Raw genomic sequence first — 19,800 nt, 5'->3', positions numbered from 1 at the left:
AAATATATAAAACATGCCGTTGGATGACAGAGATGATGACTTGAGACAACAGTGCGAAGCAAGGCTGCTAGATTAAGCTAAAGGCATACACTTTCTACCCAACTCCACTCACCATTAGTAATAGGCATCACATCTGCCTTGAGAACCAGCCTGGATGTTTTGTCTAGCTACCAGTTCCTCAACTTCTTCAAAAGATCTTCAAAAAGGAAGGTTTTCACCTAGTAAGTAGCCTGAGGGTTGAACTCTAACGTAGTCATGAAACCTGAGAAACTGTGATAAGACTACTACAGACAGTCTCAATCCCATTTAGCACAATAGTACTCAAATGAGATGGCAATCACTCTAATAACCCCCTCATATCACAATGCTACCATAATGCTACTGAAAATTACAATAATTCAGAGAACAGTACATCAGTAATCAACGCTGTGAATAATGATGAGTTTAATAAGGCACAAATCCCCGCTCATTAAATAACTGTAGCTGTTGTATCATAGCAACATGTTATAATCACAGCACAGTGAGTGAGTGAGCGAGCGAAGCCAGCTAAAGTAGATGGGCAATTCCACGGTAACAGAGATTTTTCACTTTCAAATGTATCCCAAACCAAAACCAATGACTGCAACATTTAAAATAAATAAATAAAGCATTGTAATGAGGCTCTTTCAAGTGAATAATTGAGTATGACAGCTGAGTGCAAATCAAATCAAATGTTATTTCACATACACGTGTTGAGAAGATGTTATTGCGGGTGTAGCGAAATGCTTGTTTCTCTAGCGCCAACAGTGCAGTAATATCTAACAAGTAATATCTAACAATTTCGCAACAATGCACACAATACACACAAATCTAAAGTAAAGGAATGGAATTAAGAATATATAAATATTTCGACGGGTAATGTCAGAGCGGCATAGACTAAGATACAGTAGAATAGGATAGAATACCATATGTACATGAGTAATGAGATGAGTAATGCAAAATATGTCAACATTAAAGTGACTAGTGTTCCATTGCATGTAATATAGCAGGAGGATCCACCCATGAAGATACAAAGACAAACCCCTTAGCTGAGCTTTGAAGACAGAAGTCCTCCAGAAGAGAACTTTAGTGGAAAGAGACTACAAAGCCAGCCGATGAAGGAAAGTAAAGCCCTCTCTGCACAACACACTCATTGTCATTCCATGCAAATTCTCACTCAGTGTCTATGTGGCTTAACGAAAGCCTAAGTGGCCATGAGGGTGATTTGAGAGAAAGCCTCCTACGCCATGGCCAGTCGAGGGCGTACGTAGTGGGGCTCCCAGGTCCAGGCCGCCTCACACAGGACCAAAGGGAGAGATGAAAGAGCCACTCGACTTGGTCCTCAGTGCCAGAGATGTGAGCTGGGCACTGGGATACACCAATCCATGGAATGCCCCCTATGATGAGCAATCCCACTGAGTGATGCAATACCCTCTCAATGTAAGGGGAACTCCCACTGTGACTCTGGCTTAACTGGGACACAGCAGGATGACAGAGACATAGAGATAAATTACATGCAAGACGAATTGCAAAATAATGCATTGGGATTTGACTAAGTCAAAGTCTGGATCCTTCAACAAATTCCTATAAACAGTAATAGCGATTAACACAGACGTTTCCAGGACAGAATCCCTTTTACAGCGCTATTATAACAACCTCCACTTCACCTGTTCAATCAGCTGTTCATTTGGTATGGCTATTAGAAATACGGATGCATTGACAATTCTCTAATGGAGAGGAATTCATGCATATTTAACAACATTTTCTTTCATAGATCTCTATGCCATTTTCTCTGAGATAGTGACACAGTACCGGCATTTCCTTGAGTGGTGTGGTTCATTTGACCACAACCTTTCGAAACGTGCTGACCGTTTGGGTCTGGAGGTTCACAGAACGATGAGCATCAAATAACTAACCGGGATCCTGTGGGAGGTGGAGGGCTGAGCTCGACTGACCACACAGACTGCTGTAGAGGTTTACAGGAAAAGCTGGGGTCTTACTGGAGAATGAGTAGAGCTGCTATATTTAAAAAAAACTGAGCTCCTGAAGGCTCTCTCTCACACTGAGCTGAGGAATGGAGAGCAGAAGAACTGTCGTGGCAATTTCCTGTATTACCAAATGAGGAGAGAGCAAACCACACACCAGTCAGAGTTATACTTAAACTTCACCTTTAATAATAATTAAGATTTTGCAATAGCATTTGACTTTCAACATTTCAGTAGCTCTAATGAAAAGTTGAGAGTGCTCAACATAATGGCAACTGAGATCTTTTATAGCAAAGATCCACCCCCTAGTCAACATGACAAACCACAGATAATAGGAACTGTTCACAAAGAAAGACTTTTACTTGAGAGAGGAGTATCCCATAGCCAGACAGCATTCGCTATAAATAATCGTTCCGTTTGGTCTCTAAGACGAGGTTCTAATCTCGTTCCTGGTACTTCATAGTACAAAAACACCAACTCATCCAATGGCATTTATAAATTGTCAATTCTAGATACTCCCATCTCAAGAACACCCCACTCCTGGACAAGCTCACTGAGGGGAGTGAGCCTCTAGGTCATATACTATCTCAAGATAAGTGCAATATCAGAGGGGACATACAATGGTTCCAGACACTGCCATACTCCTCCCCCCAGTGGGAAAAGGAGGGATTGACTGGCGTGCAGACATTGTTGAGACAACTAACTGGTTCCCCATTAATCACTCCATCCCTTCACATGGTTTAGGAATAGGTAAAGACACATTCCCATAAGAAGACAATGTTCCATTCTGTCCTCCTCCCCTTCTGATATTCTGCATAGCACCAGATGGTTTAACAGATACATTCACATATGAAGACAAGCCTGACCTCTCCCCTCTCTGGGCCCCAAGTGACTGAGCCCTAGCTGAGAAGGGATAAGTGCAACTGCCAACCCTATAATCCAAAGGGAAACATTCTAATGACAAGTATCTCACATAAGCATATTATGAAAATAAAACATCTTATCTATGTTACCCAACTAATTCTGATTCATCCGCAACAGAACACAGAAGCCTGATAACCACTTGATAACCAGGCTGTGGTAAAGAAGTAGCTGTATCCATAGATACACATATGTACTCTTTAGTACGGTATCGATGTCTATCAATAGCTCAGAGCACAGTATGTACTAAGGCAGAAGCCATCCTCACAAAGATATTGGAATGTATCACACAATGCATCAAACATGCAAGCTCCCTTGTCAACACCTTTTGTAGGCATAAAAGCAAGTGAGCTTTTCATAAATTCATTCTGCCGTGCTCACTCAAGGTCCCAAGTGTTGTAAAAGATGAGTGGTTAGTTGCTGGTCCTTTATGATCAGCATGGCATACCAATGATGTCATATAAGAAATTAACATGCAACTTGTGCTATCTTAATTTGATCTCTTGTTGCAGAGAATGTGGAATGCAAAGTTGTACTGTTTGAGGTTTAAAAAGGCTTACAAAGGTTTGTAATTTCCACTTAACAATTTCAAACTTGATTTGCCCTAACAAAAAATGTATCAACCCCTACAAAAATGCCCATTCATTATAATCATTCACATTTCCTGTTGCTGCAGGATTCATTTTCCTACTGTGAGAAACAGGTCAAATTAAGATAATGTATCTGTACATACATATTGCATAAAAGAACAGTCAACATACATTCTATAGTACACAAACACATAGGCTGATTTAACAATCCCATACACAGTACAGACAATTGCTTTTTTGTGTGCAACAGATCTTATGAAAGTATACAATCATGGGTATACAAAAATCATCTCACTGCAAACAATGCATCCTACATACACCCGCTGGTTTGGGCTCACTACTATCCATCACCTCCCTCCTTCGCAATCTGATTCTGTCATTTGCATGAGTCTTTCTGATTGGCTGCTTTGAATTCACTTAAAGAGACACTCCACTCTCCTGATTGGATGAGAGCAGGAGGGGGCATGGAATCTCTGATTGAGAAAGACCATAAATAGCGTGCACAGGCAACCAGACATACACAGATGCAACTGCCAGCTACTCTCAGTGATTTACTACTACAACCTACCACACTGTCCCTGTTCACTGACTAACTCCAGCAGCTTCTGCAGCAGAGTCCAACTTCTCCATCCTCTCAAAAGGTTCAAGGAGAGTTATTTTGTAACAAAATCAGAGTTAAGTCTTCAAAAAGAAGACAGAGGAAGAGAGAGAGACAGTGTTAGAGGAAGTGTGTCAGAGGAAGTTATCATGTCTCTAGAAGTGAAGGAGAAGATGGAGGTGCGTCTGGTGTTCCTGGGGGCGGCCGGCGTGGGGAAGACGGCCCTGATCAGCCGCTTTCTCCAGGACACATTCGAACCCAAGCACCGGCGCACTGTGGAGGAACTGCACAGCAAAGAGTTCGACATCGGAGGGGCCAAGGTCACCATCCACATCATGGATACCAGCGGCAGCTACTCCTTCCCGGCTATGAGGAAGCTCTGCATTCAGAACAGTGACGCGTTCGCCCTTGTGTACGCCATCAATGACCCTGACTCCCTGGAGGCTGTCAAGAGCCTGCGAGACGAGATCCTGGCGGTCAAAGAAGACAAGTTCACACCCATCGTGGTGGTCGGCAACAAGACGGACCGGCATGGCGAGCGGACGGTGTCCAGCGAAGACGTGCTGTCCACTGTGGAGCTGGACTGGAACAACAGCTTCTTGGAGACGTCTGCCAAGGAGAACAACAACGTACTGGAGGTGTTCAGGGAGCTGCTGCAACAAGCCAACCTGCCCAGCCGGCTGAGCCCAGCACTGAGACGACGCAGGGAGACCTTCCCCAAAGATGGCAACAAACGGCCCCCCATGAACAAGACCAACAGCTGCCTCATTTCCTAAGGCAGAGGGGCTGGAGGGGTCTGACAGACAGACAAAGACAGACAGGGGCCAGAGAGGCTGAGGATGGGGACCCGAAGCTGGTTCAGTGTTACAGACAAACACAGTGGTGTTGAATGTGCTACTACTGCTGCTGCTATAGACCGTGCTGCTGAGTTGGAGTCTGACGGCTTCAATTCCCTGTAAGCCTCCTCATCTAACCATCCTAAGTATCTCCACCACAGCATTTCCACTGAGGTAGAGGAAAGGAACACTGACTGTTAAAGGGGAACCGGAACTAATGACATTACACAGGTGCGGGACATTGATAAAGCTGAAACTAAATGAAAGAAGTGCAAGAACACTGAATGTCCTGAATGTGGTGGTGTCATTGTTAAAAAATATACTGTGACAGTGCAAAAGTGGCAATGAGCTTACTTTGTCAAGTTTTCAATCTATGTCCTACTATGTTACTGTTGTGTTTGCCTTTTGTAAGTGTCGACGGTGTTCACTTGCAATAACTGTGAAGATAGACAGTTGTGGCTAATTGGGCAAAAGCTGAATTTGAACATTGTGTCATGAGAGCTTTTTTATTCATCAAGTGAAGTTTCTTTGTGACAAATCTTTATTTTGCTTGTCATTGTCTGAATCAACTCTGGTTGCGTTCCTCATTCTATAATACCAATTTGTTGTTTGGCAATATTCATATGCACTTGGAGTTATTTTGCACAGATATCATTATTTATTAAGAAACGTAAAAAATGTGTTCAAATATAAATTATATAGAGTGTATTGTTTTTCTATGAAAATTTGAAGTACAAGTTGATGATTAAATCATGTTTATTCACCAAAACAGTATAACAAATACGTTATGGTTTTATTACTTGTTGTACATATATTGTCTATTCATGATAAATAAAATATTATTATATATCAAAGTATTAGTCATGGTCATTTTCGGTGGACTCATTTTGACAGGTGCTTATTGGAAACAAAAGTGCAATAAACTAATGGCCAAGTAATAACACATCTGGTATGAGGTGTGACAAGGACTTATTTATCATGCAAACATCAAATCTCTTTACTTAAGTCAAAACTCAACAAGCCAGAGACTGTATAACAGACTAGCCAGAGATGATATTTAGAACAACTTACAAAGCAATACCCCCCAGAAATCTGTCCATTTCTGGTATGATTGTAGCAGAGACCTGGCCAAGCTCTGGAATAAATAAAAAGAACACAAACAAGCATACAATCAAACAAGACACAAATGTGGTTATGCTGACAATAAAATCAGCTTCAGTACCAGGGGTGTAGAATCATCCCAAAACATCATACCAGTATCACAAATCCACTTCCTCCCAAAACCGTCAACAAGTGCCCTACCTCTTCAAGCATCTTCACCATCCTACCCATGCTAGATTACAGAGACGTAATTTGTAGATCGGCAGGTAAAAGTGTTCTCGAGCGGCTAGATGTTCTTTACCATTCGGCTATCAGATTTGCCACCAATGCTTCTTATAGGACACTCTATACTCCTCTGTAAGCTGGTCATCACTGTATACCTGTCGCAAGACCCACTGGTTGAAGCTTATTTATAAAACCCTCTTAGACCTCACTCCCCCCTATCTAAGATATCTACTGCAGCCCTCATCCTCCACATACAACACTCGTTCTGCCAGTCACATTCTGTTAAAGGTTCCCAAAGCACACACATCCCTGGATCGCTCCTCTTTTCAGGTCGCTGCAGCTAGTGACTGGAACGAGCTGCAAAAAACACTCAAACTGTACAATTTTATCTCCATCTCTTCATTCAAAGACTCAATCATGGACACTCTTACTGACAGCTGTGGCTGCTTTGCGTGATGTATTGTTATCTCTACCTTCTTGCCCTTTGTGCTGTTGTCTGTGCCCAATAATGTTTGTACCATGTTTTGTGCTGCTGCCATGTTGTGTTGCTACCAAGTTGTTGTCGTCGTGTTGTGTTGCTACCATGCTGTGTTGTCATGTGTCGCTGCTTTGCTATGTTGTCTTAGGTCTCTCTTTATGTAGTGTTGTGGTGTCTCTTGTCGTGATGTGTGTTTGGTCCTATATTATATTTTTTATCCCAGCCCCTGTCCCCCGCAGGAGGCCTTTTGCCTTTTGGTAGGCCATCATTGTAAATAAGAATGTGTCCTTTAACTGACTTGCCTAGATAAATAAAATGTTAAATAAAAATGTAAAAATGTCACCAGTTACAGTAAGTTGTCTCACATTACCCTCTAGTGGTAGGCCTATATTTTTTGGACACTGCTTGTCTGTCACACAACGCACCTTGAAATATATGGGGAAACCTGTTAGTAAATACAAAACCTGGCCAGAGCAGAAATAAAATACTAGGGAACCTCTCACTGTGCCAGACAAAAGACCATTGTCTGTGCTGCTCGGCAGGATGTCAACTTGTTCCTCCAATGCCCAGATCATTGACATGGCTAGTAACAGAAAACATTCTGCAGGGAATCATGTCTAGGTTCCATATGAAAAGAGTGTGAAATTCTCACATAAGGGTCTACTTTCCTGATCAATGCATCATTAACCTGACACTGCCACAAATAATGTCAGTTATATAATATGGTTGCATGGACATTAGCTATCTATATTAACTTCCTGTAGCTATCTATATCAACAATTACCAGCAGATAATGTTTCCATAGTAACAATCAGAATCCAGTATAAGTGTACTTAATGAAAGTTAAGACTAACAACTGTGCTCTAGTGATAATTCTAATATATAGTACTGTGCACACACATGCACACAGAAATATGTTTCCCCTTTCCAGCCACACACAGAGACACGGTGCATTGTTTCCCTCTACCCAGACGAGGAAGTGACCTATGATCTGTGACACTCTAGTTCCTCTTTGGGTCCTGTTTAAACACACATCTGTCAATGCACCAGCTGGTTCACACTCACCACCGCTCACCGACAGAGACCCACACTCAGGTGCGTACCACTCTCTCCGGGGTTGGAAGGGCTTCCGTTCACCATCTATCAAAACTTAAAGAATGTACACATTATTTTATAGGTGATGGGCTAACTTACAGCTCCTAAATATTATGCATGCAAATTATTTTCTGTGATCCAAGACTTCATAGGGTCAACATCAGAAGTCAGCTCTTCTAGTTAAAAGAGATTCTATTACTAGTCTATAATGTCTTTATCATACCTTTTTACAGTTCTTAGGAGTGGTGGTGAAGTATTTTAGCATGTGCATCCTTACCAATGCCTCCACTGCATGGGATAAGAGTTTTCTAGTCCGTCTCTGCCCCTCGACTTGGTCAAAGCTCCTCAGTGATGAGTAGAAACCTGAGAAGTTTGGAACAAGTAAAGGGTCCCTGACTTCATCTGAAGAAGTTGTCTCACTGTACTGTCCACTCACTGCATTAGGTAGCTATACTACAACAACACAAACCAGAAGTAATGTTCTCTGATCAAAGCGTAGATAAAACTCAGTGGTATTTTCCCCTGATCAAGTATAACAACTGACAATATTGGGATTGTACGATGGTCAAATAATTGTGTAACTACAAATCAATAGTTCTGGGATCTGATGAAGGTTGACCTGAATAATGTGAAGGGTTCATTTTAACAGAAGAGTCAATTGATTGCTAAGACTAGAGATACTAGAATTCTCCAGAATAAAATGTAACTGGTTACATTATTACACACATAACAATTTTGTTCACCAATAAAAAGTCTGGCAAAAACAAATGAAGCCAAAGGTTTATTTTAACTTACAAAAAATTGGATGCAGACACCAATTATTCGATTAAATCATAAACTCACAAATAGGCTACATCAAGATCAGACAATGAGAATGAAGTAACAAATCAACGTGCTATCGGAAGACATGGATATGAGTTGGCATAGCAACAGCTATCTCTCTCCAAGAAGGACCTTTCCTCATGTCTGTACCACACACAGGTATAGTTAGCGGTTTACAATTAGCACATCCTACAGGATAACAAAGGAACGAATGTCAACAACAAAAGTAACAAAGAATGGTAAAGAGAAAGTTCTGCCGAACGGAATGCAACACATTTACATTTGCAGACTTTGCTGTACCAGAGACATAGGCACAAGCATTAAGAGCGTTTTTCCTTCACATACATTATGCATTTGCCTCAGAAGCATATCTCCTAGGGCTTAAAGCTCCAACAGATTGTTCAGACATGACTTCCCTTGAACATCAGTTTGACTATTAGTCCACATCTTTTCACAGGGGACACTAAATGGCATCCATCATGACAGATCTCAGTCCTCCTGATCAGCAAGTTGACACCACAATTCCATACATCATACGGTAAAGGGTCACGATTACAATTTCTATATTCAAAACCATGACCGCAGCATGGACACATAATGCATATATTGTCAGTCTTTCTGAATGCCAATGAGAAGCAACAAGACTATATAGGAAAGTCTACTTCAGAGTCAGGATGTCATATCCCCCTTTAATATAAAAGGTTATATCCATTCAGATATCCAGCTGATGTTATACAGTTTGCCCAACGATCTGTTGCAATCATGACATTTGTTACAGTTACACAGAGAACAGTTGACTGACTGGACCAATACAGTAACAATGACTAGGACAGTGTTTGGGATTCAAACATGGTGGGTCAAAAGTTCCTAATCTGTGGCCTAATGTGTGGTGGTAGACAATACATGTGGTCTTATTAGATGTATTTGGTGAGTCAGCCTGAATTCACGAGGCTTAGGTGTCACACAGAACACAGAACTGGTTGGGAGCTGCTGTACTAGGGTTCCTTTAGCTTTGTTCTCGGTAGGTTTTGCATTAACACACCTGCATCTAAATGCAAAGCAGTCACAGTGCTCGGTAGGCCTGGAGGGCCAGAGGTGGGGGGGAAATGATTCAAGTAATAAGTGATGTTATTGGGAAGATACTTCAACAGAGTGAAATACGGTCACCCTCCTTCATAACGGAGAACTGAAGAAAAAGCCATCATTAGATATGTTGACAGTGGCTAGACCAGGGGTGAGCAATCATTTTGGCTCGAGGGCCACATCGGGATTTCAACATTTATCAGAAGGCCGCACAGATTTTTTTCAAAAGCAATTTGTGGGCCAGAAAAAGGGCAGTTTGAAAAAAATATCGGTCCATTATAATTTCTACATACTTTTTATCTAGCTTCAGACGTTCAAGAGTGGCCTGGAGTTTTTCGACCCAAAATAATTTCCGCCACCCCCCAAACAATACAGATATATTTTTCCCACCCCTGGGCTAGACAAGGAAAGCTAGTTTTCATCATAACACTCACCCTACACCTTTTATTCAGGTGGGAAAAACAGTGAACAATGAACCAACAAAATAACAAATCCCTTCATATCTTGAAGCATGGAGGAATTAAATAAGACATCAAAACTACCATGGAGGTGAGGTACAGTAATTCATGCATTGCTGGTTTGCCAGACCTTAGCATAGTAAGGCAAAAAAAACACAAATGACCTGACAACAAATATGCATGTTAAATCAACCTTTTAGTATTGCTTAACTTTTTGTTTCTTTTATCACTTTTATTGAGCAACTCCATGTTATGTTTCGGGCACTAAAAGCTGATGAAAATGCATTTTATTGGTTTGTAAGAGGGGATATGATGACGGTACTCCCCCTCGTCCTAGTCATCTGAACTAGGCTGTGTGTGAAGGTGCAGACAACAGGGACAGTATGCACTTCTAGGACTGTGGAGAGGGGAGGGGAGCATAGCGTGTATACCACCGGTTTTCTCCTAACACCTCACCTCCAGCACAGACTCAACCCTATGTCTCTGGCCCTAGTCGTCCACCGTGATGTTGCGGAACAGGTAGGCCATGGACTCCCCGTTGTGGATGCGGCGGATGGCCTCGGCCAGGATCATACTGACGTCCACTGTCTTGATCTTGGGACACTGGAGCTTCTGTACCTCGTGAGGGACGGTGTTAGTCACCACCACCTGGGAGGCAGACAGACAGGGATCAGAGGAGGAAACACCATAACGAAGGTCGGCCGTGTGCAGTAGATCACCTGCTGGGTGTCCACGAACAGTGTAGATATTACATGTAGAGTCGCTTGGAAATAAATGATAAATGATGGACGATGTACTGTGGTCAAAGGCGATAGGATGGCCGGGCCACCCGCTGCTTTCAACCGTTCGTCGGCGTGGTCTATTTTGTCTCATTCCCAGACTGAACTGTGCCTGACTACCGTATCTTATAACAGCCTTTATACAGGCGACGAAACATCCTACGAATCAAGTTGCAATATCTTGCACACAGGTGGTACATAGAAAGTGTTGCCACTGCCTTTCTGTTGTAAAGTGACTGAAAAGCTTTTACGATGAGGAACTGAGCACTTCCCCATTCAAGATGTAGTGATAAATTCAGAACACAGGGCTGCTGTTACAGATGGAGGATCTTAATTTGATCACCCTGTTGCAGGAAATGTAATGCAGGAAATCTAAAACTTGTAGTGTAATTGAAGTTTAAAAAGGCTTCTGAAGTTTATCATTTCCACTTGATCTTCCATCATGAAAAATGTATCAACCCCTCAAAAAACATCTATTAATTATAATCCACATAATAATTCACATTTCCTGTTGCTGCAGGATTATTTTCCTGCTGTAGCAGACGGTCTGAAATGAAGATCCTACATCTGTATCTCACCTCGTCGATGGCAGACTCCTCAATAAGACGGGGGGCATCGGCAGACAGCAGCCCATGTGTAGCCATGATGTAGATCTTATAAGCTCCTCTTTCCTTCAGAATCTCAGCTGCCGCCACAAAGTCCTCCACGTCGTCGATGATGTCATCCTGGAAAAGAACGGCAACCACGGGATTGGAAATGATGTACGCCTGTAGTTCCTTCATCCATAATCTAAGGCTGTCATATTGTTATTAAATACAATGTGGCAAAATGTTGCAAATTAATTTCAAGTGGCTCATTTTAGCACAGGCCTTCCAGGACAAAACCACAAATGGCCCAAACAAAGGGGCACATTTCTTACAACAATGATGGCGATTCTTCCTCCCACATCTCCTACAACAGTGATAGGGGGCTTCTCCTTGGCCATCATTACTGAAAAGGAAGAACGAACTGGTCACTGCTTGTCATCACATACAGTATCCATAGGCATAAACAGTAAAACTAATGAGGATACATCTCAGAGTAGATTGGGTAAAATGGGTTAAAAAGTATGAGCTTTCCACAATTACAAAGTCCAATTTCAATCACTGTTATGATTATGTATTCTTCAATTAATAGTTGATGTTCCATGCAATTCCCCCCCTTCTGGGTAACTGACTAACATTCTCTTTTCAAAATGAGATGTAATTGGGAAATTAGATAAATTCTGTCAATTGTCCCAATTATACCCTTATAGATTTAAATGGAATGCCAAACTCATTCCAGCACAAGGATAATCAAAATGACAGGCTTTTTGCCCAGCATACCCAATCAGACGCTGATATTAAATTGCCTCCACAACACAGTGTCTGCTCAGAGCTCAGTGCAGACATTTGGCAACAGTTTGCATATAGCAATATGCACAACCTAATCTTGTTGTTAATCCATCAAAAACGATAGAGGCAGACAAGCACTGATGAGGTAATCACACGCTTACTAATGTTCCAGGTTTGTCTTATTGAACACCACTGTTGTCAGTCAATGGGGGAAGCGCACAATCAGCGGATGGACAATCAGCCAGCCAGAGTGGGGAAGCTGATTGTGGGAGTGGAAGCTAGAGATGAGCAGGGAACACAGGTTCATGCCAGGAACACATTCCTTCCTGGAACACATGCCTTCCTTACAGGGGACCACACACAAGCAATAATAAGCACTGGAACATTTCAGCTTTTCAAAATGCATCAACATCACCACTAGGTCTTAAAACCTTCTGTAGTCTTAAAGAGGTACTACCTAGAATGTTTTCAGGTAGAATATAGAAATTAATCAAAATGATCTAGTAAAAACTATAGTTAGGCCTACACATATGTTAAAGATAAACTTGTCTTGGATATATGTGAGGCAAGAGTTGAAAAGCCTGAAGATCTCAGCAATCCTCTCAATGATGCTAGAAGCCAGCATTGCTGAGTTAAGGAATACATATGCTATAACACAACTAATATGTGATAGTCATGGTTTGAGGTTATAATCAGTTTTGCATATTCACACCCAAACCAGTAGATGTGTTGTTATTGACATGGAGGGTCCACGTTTAGGATTTATAGTTACTTAAATGTGGGAAGGCCCAAGGTGTGTGACACAGCAGCCCACTGGTTTGTATGGGCAGCAGGGAAGAGGGTGAACACAACATAACCCTGACCTACTGTGGTGTACTGTACTGTGTGTTCAGCAGCACACACAAGAACAACATGCTGCCACCCACCCAAAAATCTGGATCTGGAAAAAAAGTATTATCCTGTTTCCTCTACCTATCATGCTGTATTAGGCCTATATATCAAAGGCATGCTTAATTAGTATTCAAAACATGCATTTCTGAAGGCCAGGTGTTAATCAGACTCCTTCGGGCGAGGCTTCAATAGGGAAGCATGATGTGTTGACTGGCAAGATGAGTCCGGATGAAAATAAAAACATGTATCTGGGAGAAATGGTTCCATTTGTCAGATGATTGAAGAGAGTCTCACAAAGCAACTAACGGAGGGCTTTCAGGCCATCTTGCAGAACAATCTGAAGTCTCTGCCTCTGACACCGGCACACTGCTGGAGACCTGACTGTGGATCAAGGAAGACATTGATCCATTCCTGATGAGGATCTCAACAGTATGCAGTGAGGGTACATAGGCGTCAGTACATCCACTATGGATCTGTACCGCTGGACCACATCAACTAACTGATCCAGATCATTTGTAATTGAACCATTGATTGTCTTTTTTATGCTTTCCTCAAATCACAACTGAGGACCTTGCACTTAAGACTGTTTGTTGGCAAGATGATTCGAAAACCCTTGATCACTACATGCACGCATTTAGGAACCATTTGGAGAGGAACCATTTGGTGGTCAAAAGTGAATTAAGTTTACGGTCGTACTTGGGAGCTCTATGCCTGGGAATGGAGCTTGTTGTTTGCTGCCAGCTATTATCAACAAATAAACACCACGTTAACACACATCCACAGAGACTCGACATAACAGACTACGAAGACATGAAGCCAGGACTGGGAAAATCCTCTTACATGAAGCAAAATCTTTAAAGCTAACCCGTGAGGAATCCAAAACCATTCCTCTAAGCTTATTCATTCAAGAAATGTGTAGGACAGTTTGCAACTGACCCAAGCTTACAATAAGAGGATTTTTTAAGTCAAGGATAATAAATTAAGTAAATAATATAAATATTATTACAAACACTAAAGCTGAAGGGGGACACAGCCAGTTGGCATAATAAATACTCTGGAGTCATTTGCCAATGACACAAAGCCCAGACAGAAAGTCTGACCATGTTTTGTCAGACCCAACTGTTTTAACAGCCTTACCGCGAATGTACTGAGAAAATGAGACATATCCAATATCAAGTTATTGTCATTCTCTCAAAATGAAAAACAAAATGTATGTTCTCTTATTCAAAATGTCATTTTTAAACATGCAAACAATTCTAAAACGATTTGGTATGAATGCCTTTACATTTTAGGGAGGCTAAGGTCGCAACATTAGTAGAGGCAGTGTATCTGTGGAATTAGAACGTGCAGTAAATAGGCTACACAACTCAAGATCCTTTAAAAATAATGTCAGGTGTTAAAATGGTTATAGCAGAATCATCACTTATGAAGCTGTTAGTGCTGACATTAAATCCATATGATGAGGATTTTGCCATGGATATTTTGGGGGGGTTGAAATAATTATTCAAATAATTCAGACTTGAACATTTCACACTACACTTAACATGTTTTTGGATGCAACCATTGACGAGTACCGGCATCTATGCATCCTTCTATATCTTACAGACACAGCCTGACCAACACTAAAGAATTGGGGAAGCTACAGACAAAGATACAGTTTCAATTTGATCTGATGGCAGACTGACTATAACTACACCTGGCTAGTTACCAAGCTATAAGCTATATAGGGCTTCTAGAGAGGTCTTACAAGGCAGCTCCAGCCCAGGGTGTCCTGAGGTGTTACGGACACAGGGGGGAGAGTGTCGTCCGTCCGCCATGTCAGACTCTGAACACTGAGCCTCGCCATGCATCACTGCCAGGCCCAAACGCAGTCGCTCTGCATAGGACTGAGCTCTGAAAGACAACAGCAAGAAAACACTGGAGAAATGCAGACACCCTTTTACATTATTTACATTAGATGATCACACTCCAGGCCTCCGTAACTAAATAGTATGTTACCTCTTAGCAGCAGACGGTGACTTTGCAACAATAATGGCGTTTCTGTAATCTGGGACCTGAAGGGAAGTGAGAGGAGCCCACATTTTACATCGAATAGGCTGCTGTGTGTAGTTTACTATCTTACAACTTTACTACCAGGCATTGCACATGAGCTACAGTGAGATGGTTACCTCCTCCTGGATGTACTGAAGCAGGAAGGGGGAGGCACGCAGGTTGTCCACTGGAAAACTGAAGAAGCCCTGAATCTCCTTCTGATGTAAGTCCATGGTGATGATGTGAGTTAAACCTGGAAGGAGAAAAAGAGAGGATGAGAAAAGAGACTGAGGAAACAGCAGACTGCTTTTAAGAAAGGGTGCAGAATGAGAAATCAACCACAGAGGCAAGTTTAAAGGGAAATGTAAAACATTTTCCACTTCGAGTTCTTCTCCAGCACAACACCAACATCAACACATGTGAAAATGGCACGTTTCTGTTTTGTAGTAAAAAAAATAGGTGGATGCGTGCTTCCAATGACATCAACCAACTAGTAGACAATTAGAAGTCAATGCCTACTCATTATTGGTTAAAATCACATGATGCACACCGCTGACGTCTTTGGAAACACTTATCTTCCTCTATATTTTTTTCCACAAAACAAAAAAAGCGCGCCATTTTCACATATATTGATGTTGCGGTGGGGCTGGAGATTACAAATATGAAGTTGAAAAATGTAGACATTTTCCTTTAACACAGATGGTCAAGGGCAATGTAAACAGTAAACTGTTAACACTTGCATACAGGCTGTAATTACCTGCTTTGGCTAGCATGGAAGCCAGCAGCTTGCACACTATGGAACCCCTTTTTCTCATCTTGCACTGCTTGCTGTAGGGGAAATAGGGAATGACCCCAATTATGTTCTTTGCACAGGAGGTCTTAAGGGCGTAGGCCATGACCAGCAGCTCCATGATGGCCGTGTTGACATCTCTGGTTAAAACAAGGGAAAAGTGTCAATAACAAATAATGGTCACATTTATGGTGCGGTCAGTGCAAACTCATGCTGAGCAACTCTCCAGCAGAGGGCAACAACATATGCTCAGTACAGCTTGTGCACGCCAAGTCAGATGACAGATAAAAGGATGGCTATTAATAACACTGGTAGCTATTCATATTATGGTAGATGAGCTTGTGCCTGATTTATAGTGTGTGAATCAAACAGGTTTGAATATGGGTAATGCAACCTAACACGTGATGTGACTGTGTGAATACCCCTCCTACAACATAGATTGATATGCATAGTCCTAAAGGCTGCACCATATTACACACACAGTATAGGTGTGTGTGTGTCCTAGAACAGAAGTGTGGAGGAGATGACATATTTCAGTCTACTCACCTGGGTATGGTCTGGATGATGAAGATAGTTTGGCCGCGAACAGATTCCTTCACGTCTACTCTGGTCTCTATCAAGGGTCACAAAGTTGAATCAACAGCAAGTGTGGGTAAAATGCTAACTTTACACTTACAGCTCCCCAAATGTGCCTAGACTTGTTTATGTCAACTAGGGCATAACACTCAGTTCAGACATAATTATCAAGCCATTGTAAACACTCATCTGTAACATGTCATGTTTTCCAAAAAGAGAAAAATGCTTTGTATCAGGCCAAACAAATAAGTTGTCCTTTGTATTAGCAGAGTAGGCAGAGTGACTGGATTTCAACTAGGAGTTGGAACTGGTTCAGGGAACAGAACCAATGTTTTTTTTGTTGATGTAAATAGCTTGGCCGCTCCATAGCAAGCTATTCTATCCGCACTAATTGGTGGTGATTTAATGTCGAACTAAATGTTTTTAAAAAATCTTCAATTTCAGAGGTTTAAAAAGGAACAGAAAGGAATGATATAAACTGTTTTTGGGGTTAGAAACGGTTCACAAATTAATTTTGCTGTCTGAACACTGCAACAGAATGAAAAATAAAATTGATGGTTCTGTTCAGAACGAAACGATTAGAAAATCATTTTGGTTCCAACCAATGATTTATACAGTGCATTCGGAAAGTATTCAGACCCCTTCACTTTTTCCACATTTGTTACGTTACAACCATCTAAAATGTATTACATTCCCCCCCCCCATCTACCCCGTAATGACAAAGCAAAAAAAAAGTTTACAAATTATTTCAAATTTATTACAAATAAAAAACAGAAATATCACATTTACATAAGTATTCAGACCCTTTACTCAGTAATTTATTGAAGCACCTTTGGCAGCAATTACAGCCCTGAGTCTTCTTGGGTATGACGCTACAAGCATGGCACACCTGTATTTGGGCAGTTTTGCCCATTCTTCTCTGCAGATCCTCTCAAGCTCTGTCAGGTTGGATGGGGAACGTTGCTGCACAGCTATTTTCAGGTCTCTCCAGAGATGTTTGATCAGGTTCAAATCCAGGCTCTGGCTGGGCCACTCAAGGACACTTGTCCCGAAGCCACTCCTGCATTGTATTGGCTTTGTGCTATGGGTCGTTGTCCTGTTGGAAGGTGAATCTTCACCCCTGTGGTTCCAGGTTTCCTCCAAACGTGACGCTTGGCATTCAGGCCAAAGAGTTCAATCTTGGTTGTCTGAGAGTCTTTAGGTGCCTTTCGGCAAACTCCAAGCGGGCTGTCATGTGCCTTTTACTGAGGACTGGCTTCCGTCTGGCCACTCTACCATAAAGGCCTGATTGGTGGAGTGCTGCAGAGATGGTTGTCCTTCTGGAAGGTTCTCCCATCTCCACAGAGGAACTCTGGTGCTCTGTCAGAGTGACCATTGGGTTCTTGGTCACCTCCCTGACTAAGGCCCTTCAACCTGATTGCTCAGTTTGGCTGGGTGGCCAGCTCTATGTCAAGTCTTGGTGGTTACAAACTTCTTCCATTTAAGAATGATAGAGGCCACCGTGTTCTTGGGGACCTTCAATGCTGCAGAAATGTTTTGGTACCCTTCCCCAAATCTGTACCTCAAGACAATCCTGTCTCGGAACTATACGGACAATTCCTTCGACCTCATGGCTTGGTTTTTGCTCTGACATGCACTGTCAACTGTGGGACCTTACATAGACAGGTGTGTGCCATTCCATGTCTAATCAACTGAATTTACCACAGGTGGACTCCAATCAAGTTTTAGAACATTTGAGTCTCATAGCAAAGGGTCTGAATACTTATGTAAATAAGTGATTTCAGTTTCAAAATTGCAATACAGTTACAAACATTTCTAAAAACCTGTTTTCGCTTTGTCATTATGGGATATTGTGTGTAGATTAATGAGGATTTCAAAAAAAATGTAATCAATTTTAGAATATTGGCTGTAACGTAACAAAGTGAAGGGGTATGGATACTTTCCAAATGCACTGTATACCAGTGGAGGCTGCTGAGAGGAGGACGGCTCATAATAATGTCTGGAATTGAGTCAATGGAAAGGTATCAAACACATGGTTTCCATGTTATTATTTCAATTATTATGAGCTGTCCTCCCCTCAGCAGCCTCCCCTGTTATATACATAATTGGTTTCAACTCACCTCTATTGGACTCTTGATAGACCACCGACTTGCCCAATTCAACTCCTAGTCGTCTGTGAAAAAACACACCAGACAAATCAGTACAAGAGGTATGACACTGTGATGTGTCTTATTCAGACAGGACAGAGGCCCTGCATGGAAACTGGTCCCACTCTAACTAAGCCTGCTGTACCGCTACCATTTGAAACCCAAGCAAACAAGCAACATGTTGTAATGTGTTACATTGTAATTCAGAGACAGTGGGCCCATTAACTTGCATATCTAGACATGGAAAGTGTTCAGCTAGATCACAGGCACTCGCTCCCTGTTTCAATGTCACTAACGTTAATAACAGACATTCCCAGTTTCACACAGCCGAGACACCCAACATTGTCTCACATTAAATCAATTCCCTTAAGCCTCTGAATGTCATTGTCAACATCTAGCAAATGACCAACTCATTAACCCAATAGATTAATGACAGTAAGCAAGACCCTTGGATAATTCAAATGACTTCATCTGTGGCCATGCACCTGCAAACACCAGCATACACATTTTAGCGAGCTAGCTAGCAACATTATCTGGTTAGCTATCTATCATAACACGTACATTTAGCTAGAACAATAAAATATACATACTCAGTTATCTTCTTGGCTAGTTCTGTACATGCTGCAGTAGAATTGGCAGAGAAGACCCGATAACCACTTTTTGCGACATTCATTCTGGCAGCTGGTTAGCTAGCTAACGTTAGCACCTGTGTAAACCGCTAGCAGGCTTCTTCTCAAACTAACGTTACCACACTTGCAGCTTGCTAGCAAGCTAAGCTAACTGTTAGGTAGTCATACGAAGAAAGATACAAAAACGTGCGACGTTGATGTTAAAATGCACTTTGTTATTATTAGACCTTATTAAATCCAGTATAAATATAATCTCCCAAGACAGTTATGCTAGTTGAGCGAAATAAATTGCTTGCGGCTAGCTCCTCTTTAGATTTGCTGTCTGTCTGACTGTGTGTGGCTGGCTGGCTGTGCAAGAGATGAACAACACCAAA

At 41.8% G+C, this 19,800-nt stretch overlaps 2 protein-coding genes and 1 long non-coding RNA gene across 3 annotated transcripts; 2 read left to right on the top strand and 1 right to left on the bottom strand.

The window, feature by feature from the left end:
* The first annotated feature begins 4,232 nt into the window (after positions 1-4,232).
* Positions 4,233-5,588, top strand: LOC120044618 (ras-related protein Rap-2a-like). Its single transcript, XM_038989289.1, has one exon. The coding sequence runs from the start codon at positions 4,262-4,264 to the stop codon at positions 4,886-4,888; it is 627 nt and encodes a 208-aa protein (XP_038845217.1). The 5' UTR covers positions 4,233-4,261; the 3' UTR covers positions 4,889-5,588.
* Positions 5,589-7,768: 2,180 nt separating this feature from the next.
* Positions 7,769-11,818, top strand: LOC120039142. Its single transcript, XR_005475309.1, has 3 exons — positions 7,769-7,847; positions 9,127-9,207; positions 11,510-11,818. It is a non-coding gene; the product is annotated as an uncharacterized LOC120039142 (long non-coding RNA).
* Positions 8,626-19,749, bottom strand: LOC120039132 (phosphoribosyl pyrophosphate synthase-associated protein 1). The gene is made up of 10 exons (XM_038984656.1): positions 19,388-19,749; positions 18,771-18,823; positions 16,621-16,687; positions 16,042-16,214; positions 15,422-15,537; positions 15,252-15,307; positions 15,001-15,146; positions 11,909-11,979; positions 11,568-11,714; positions 8,626-10,858 (listed from the first exon to the last, which is right to left on the bottom strand). The coding sequence occupies exons 1-10, from the start codon at positions 19,468-19,470 to the stop codon at positions 10,700-10,702; spliced, it is 1,071 nt and encodes a 356-aa protein (XP_038840584.1). The 5' UTR covers positions 19,471-19,749; the 3' UTR covers positions 8,626-10,699.
* Positions 19,750-19,800: the final 51 nt, after the last annotated feature.

This window comes from Salvelinus namaycush, chromosome 3 (genome assembly GCF_016432855.1).
Source record: "Salvelinus namaycush isolate Seneca chromosome 3, SaNama_1.0, whole genome shotgun sequence".
NCBI classification, from domain to species: Eukaryota; Metazoa; Chordata; class Actinopteri; order Salmoniformes; family Salmonidae; genus Salvelinus; species Salvelinus namaycush.
This window is presented reverse-complemented; position numbering and strand designations above follow the sequence as displayed.

Excerpts from the sequence above, each read along its gene's own strand:
- LOC120044618 (XM_038989289.1), top strand. The coding sequence starts at position 4,262 with ATGTCTCTAGAAGTGAAGGAGAAGATGGAGGTGCGTCTGGTGTTCCTG.
- LOC120039132 (XM_038984656.1), bottom strand. The coding sequence starts at position 19,470 with ATGAATGTCGCAAAAAGTGGTTATCGGGTCTTCTCTGCCAATTCTACT. Across the intron at positions 15,147-15,251 it reads TCACCGTCTGCTGCTAAGAG|AGCTCAGTCCTATGCAGAGC; the intron begins GTAACATACTAT and ends GTTGTCTTTCAG. Across the intron at positions 10,859-11,567 it reads AGGAGTCTGCCATCGACGAG|GTGGTGGTGACTAACACCGT; the intron begins GTGAGATACAGA and ends TCTGCCTCCCAG.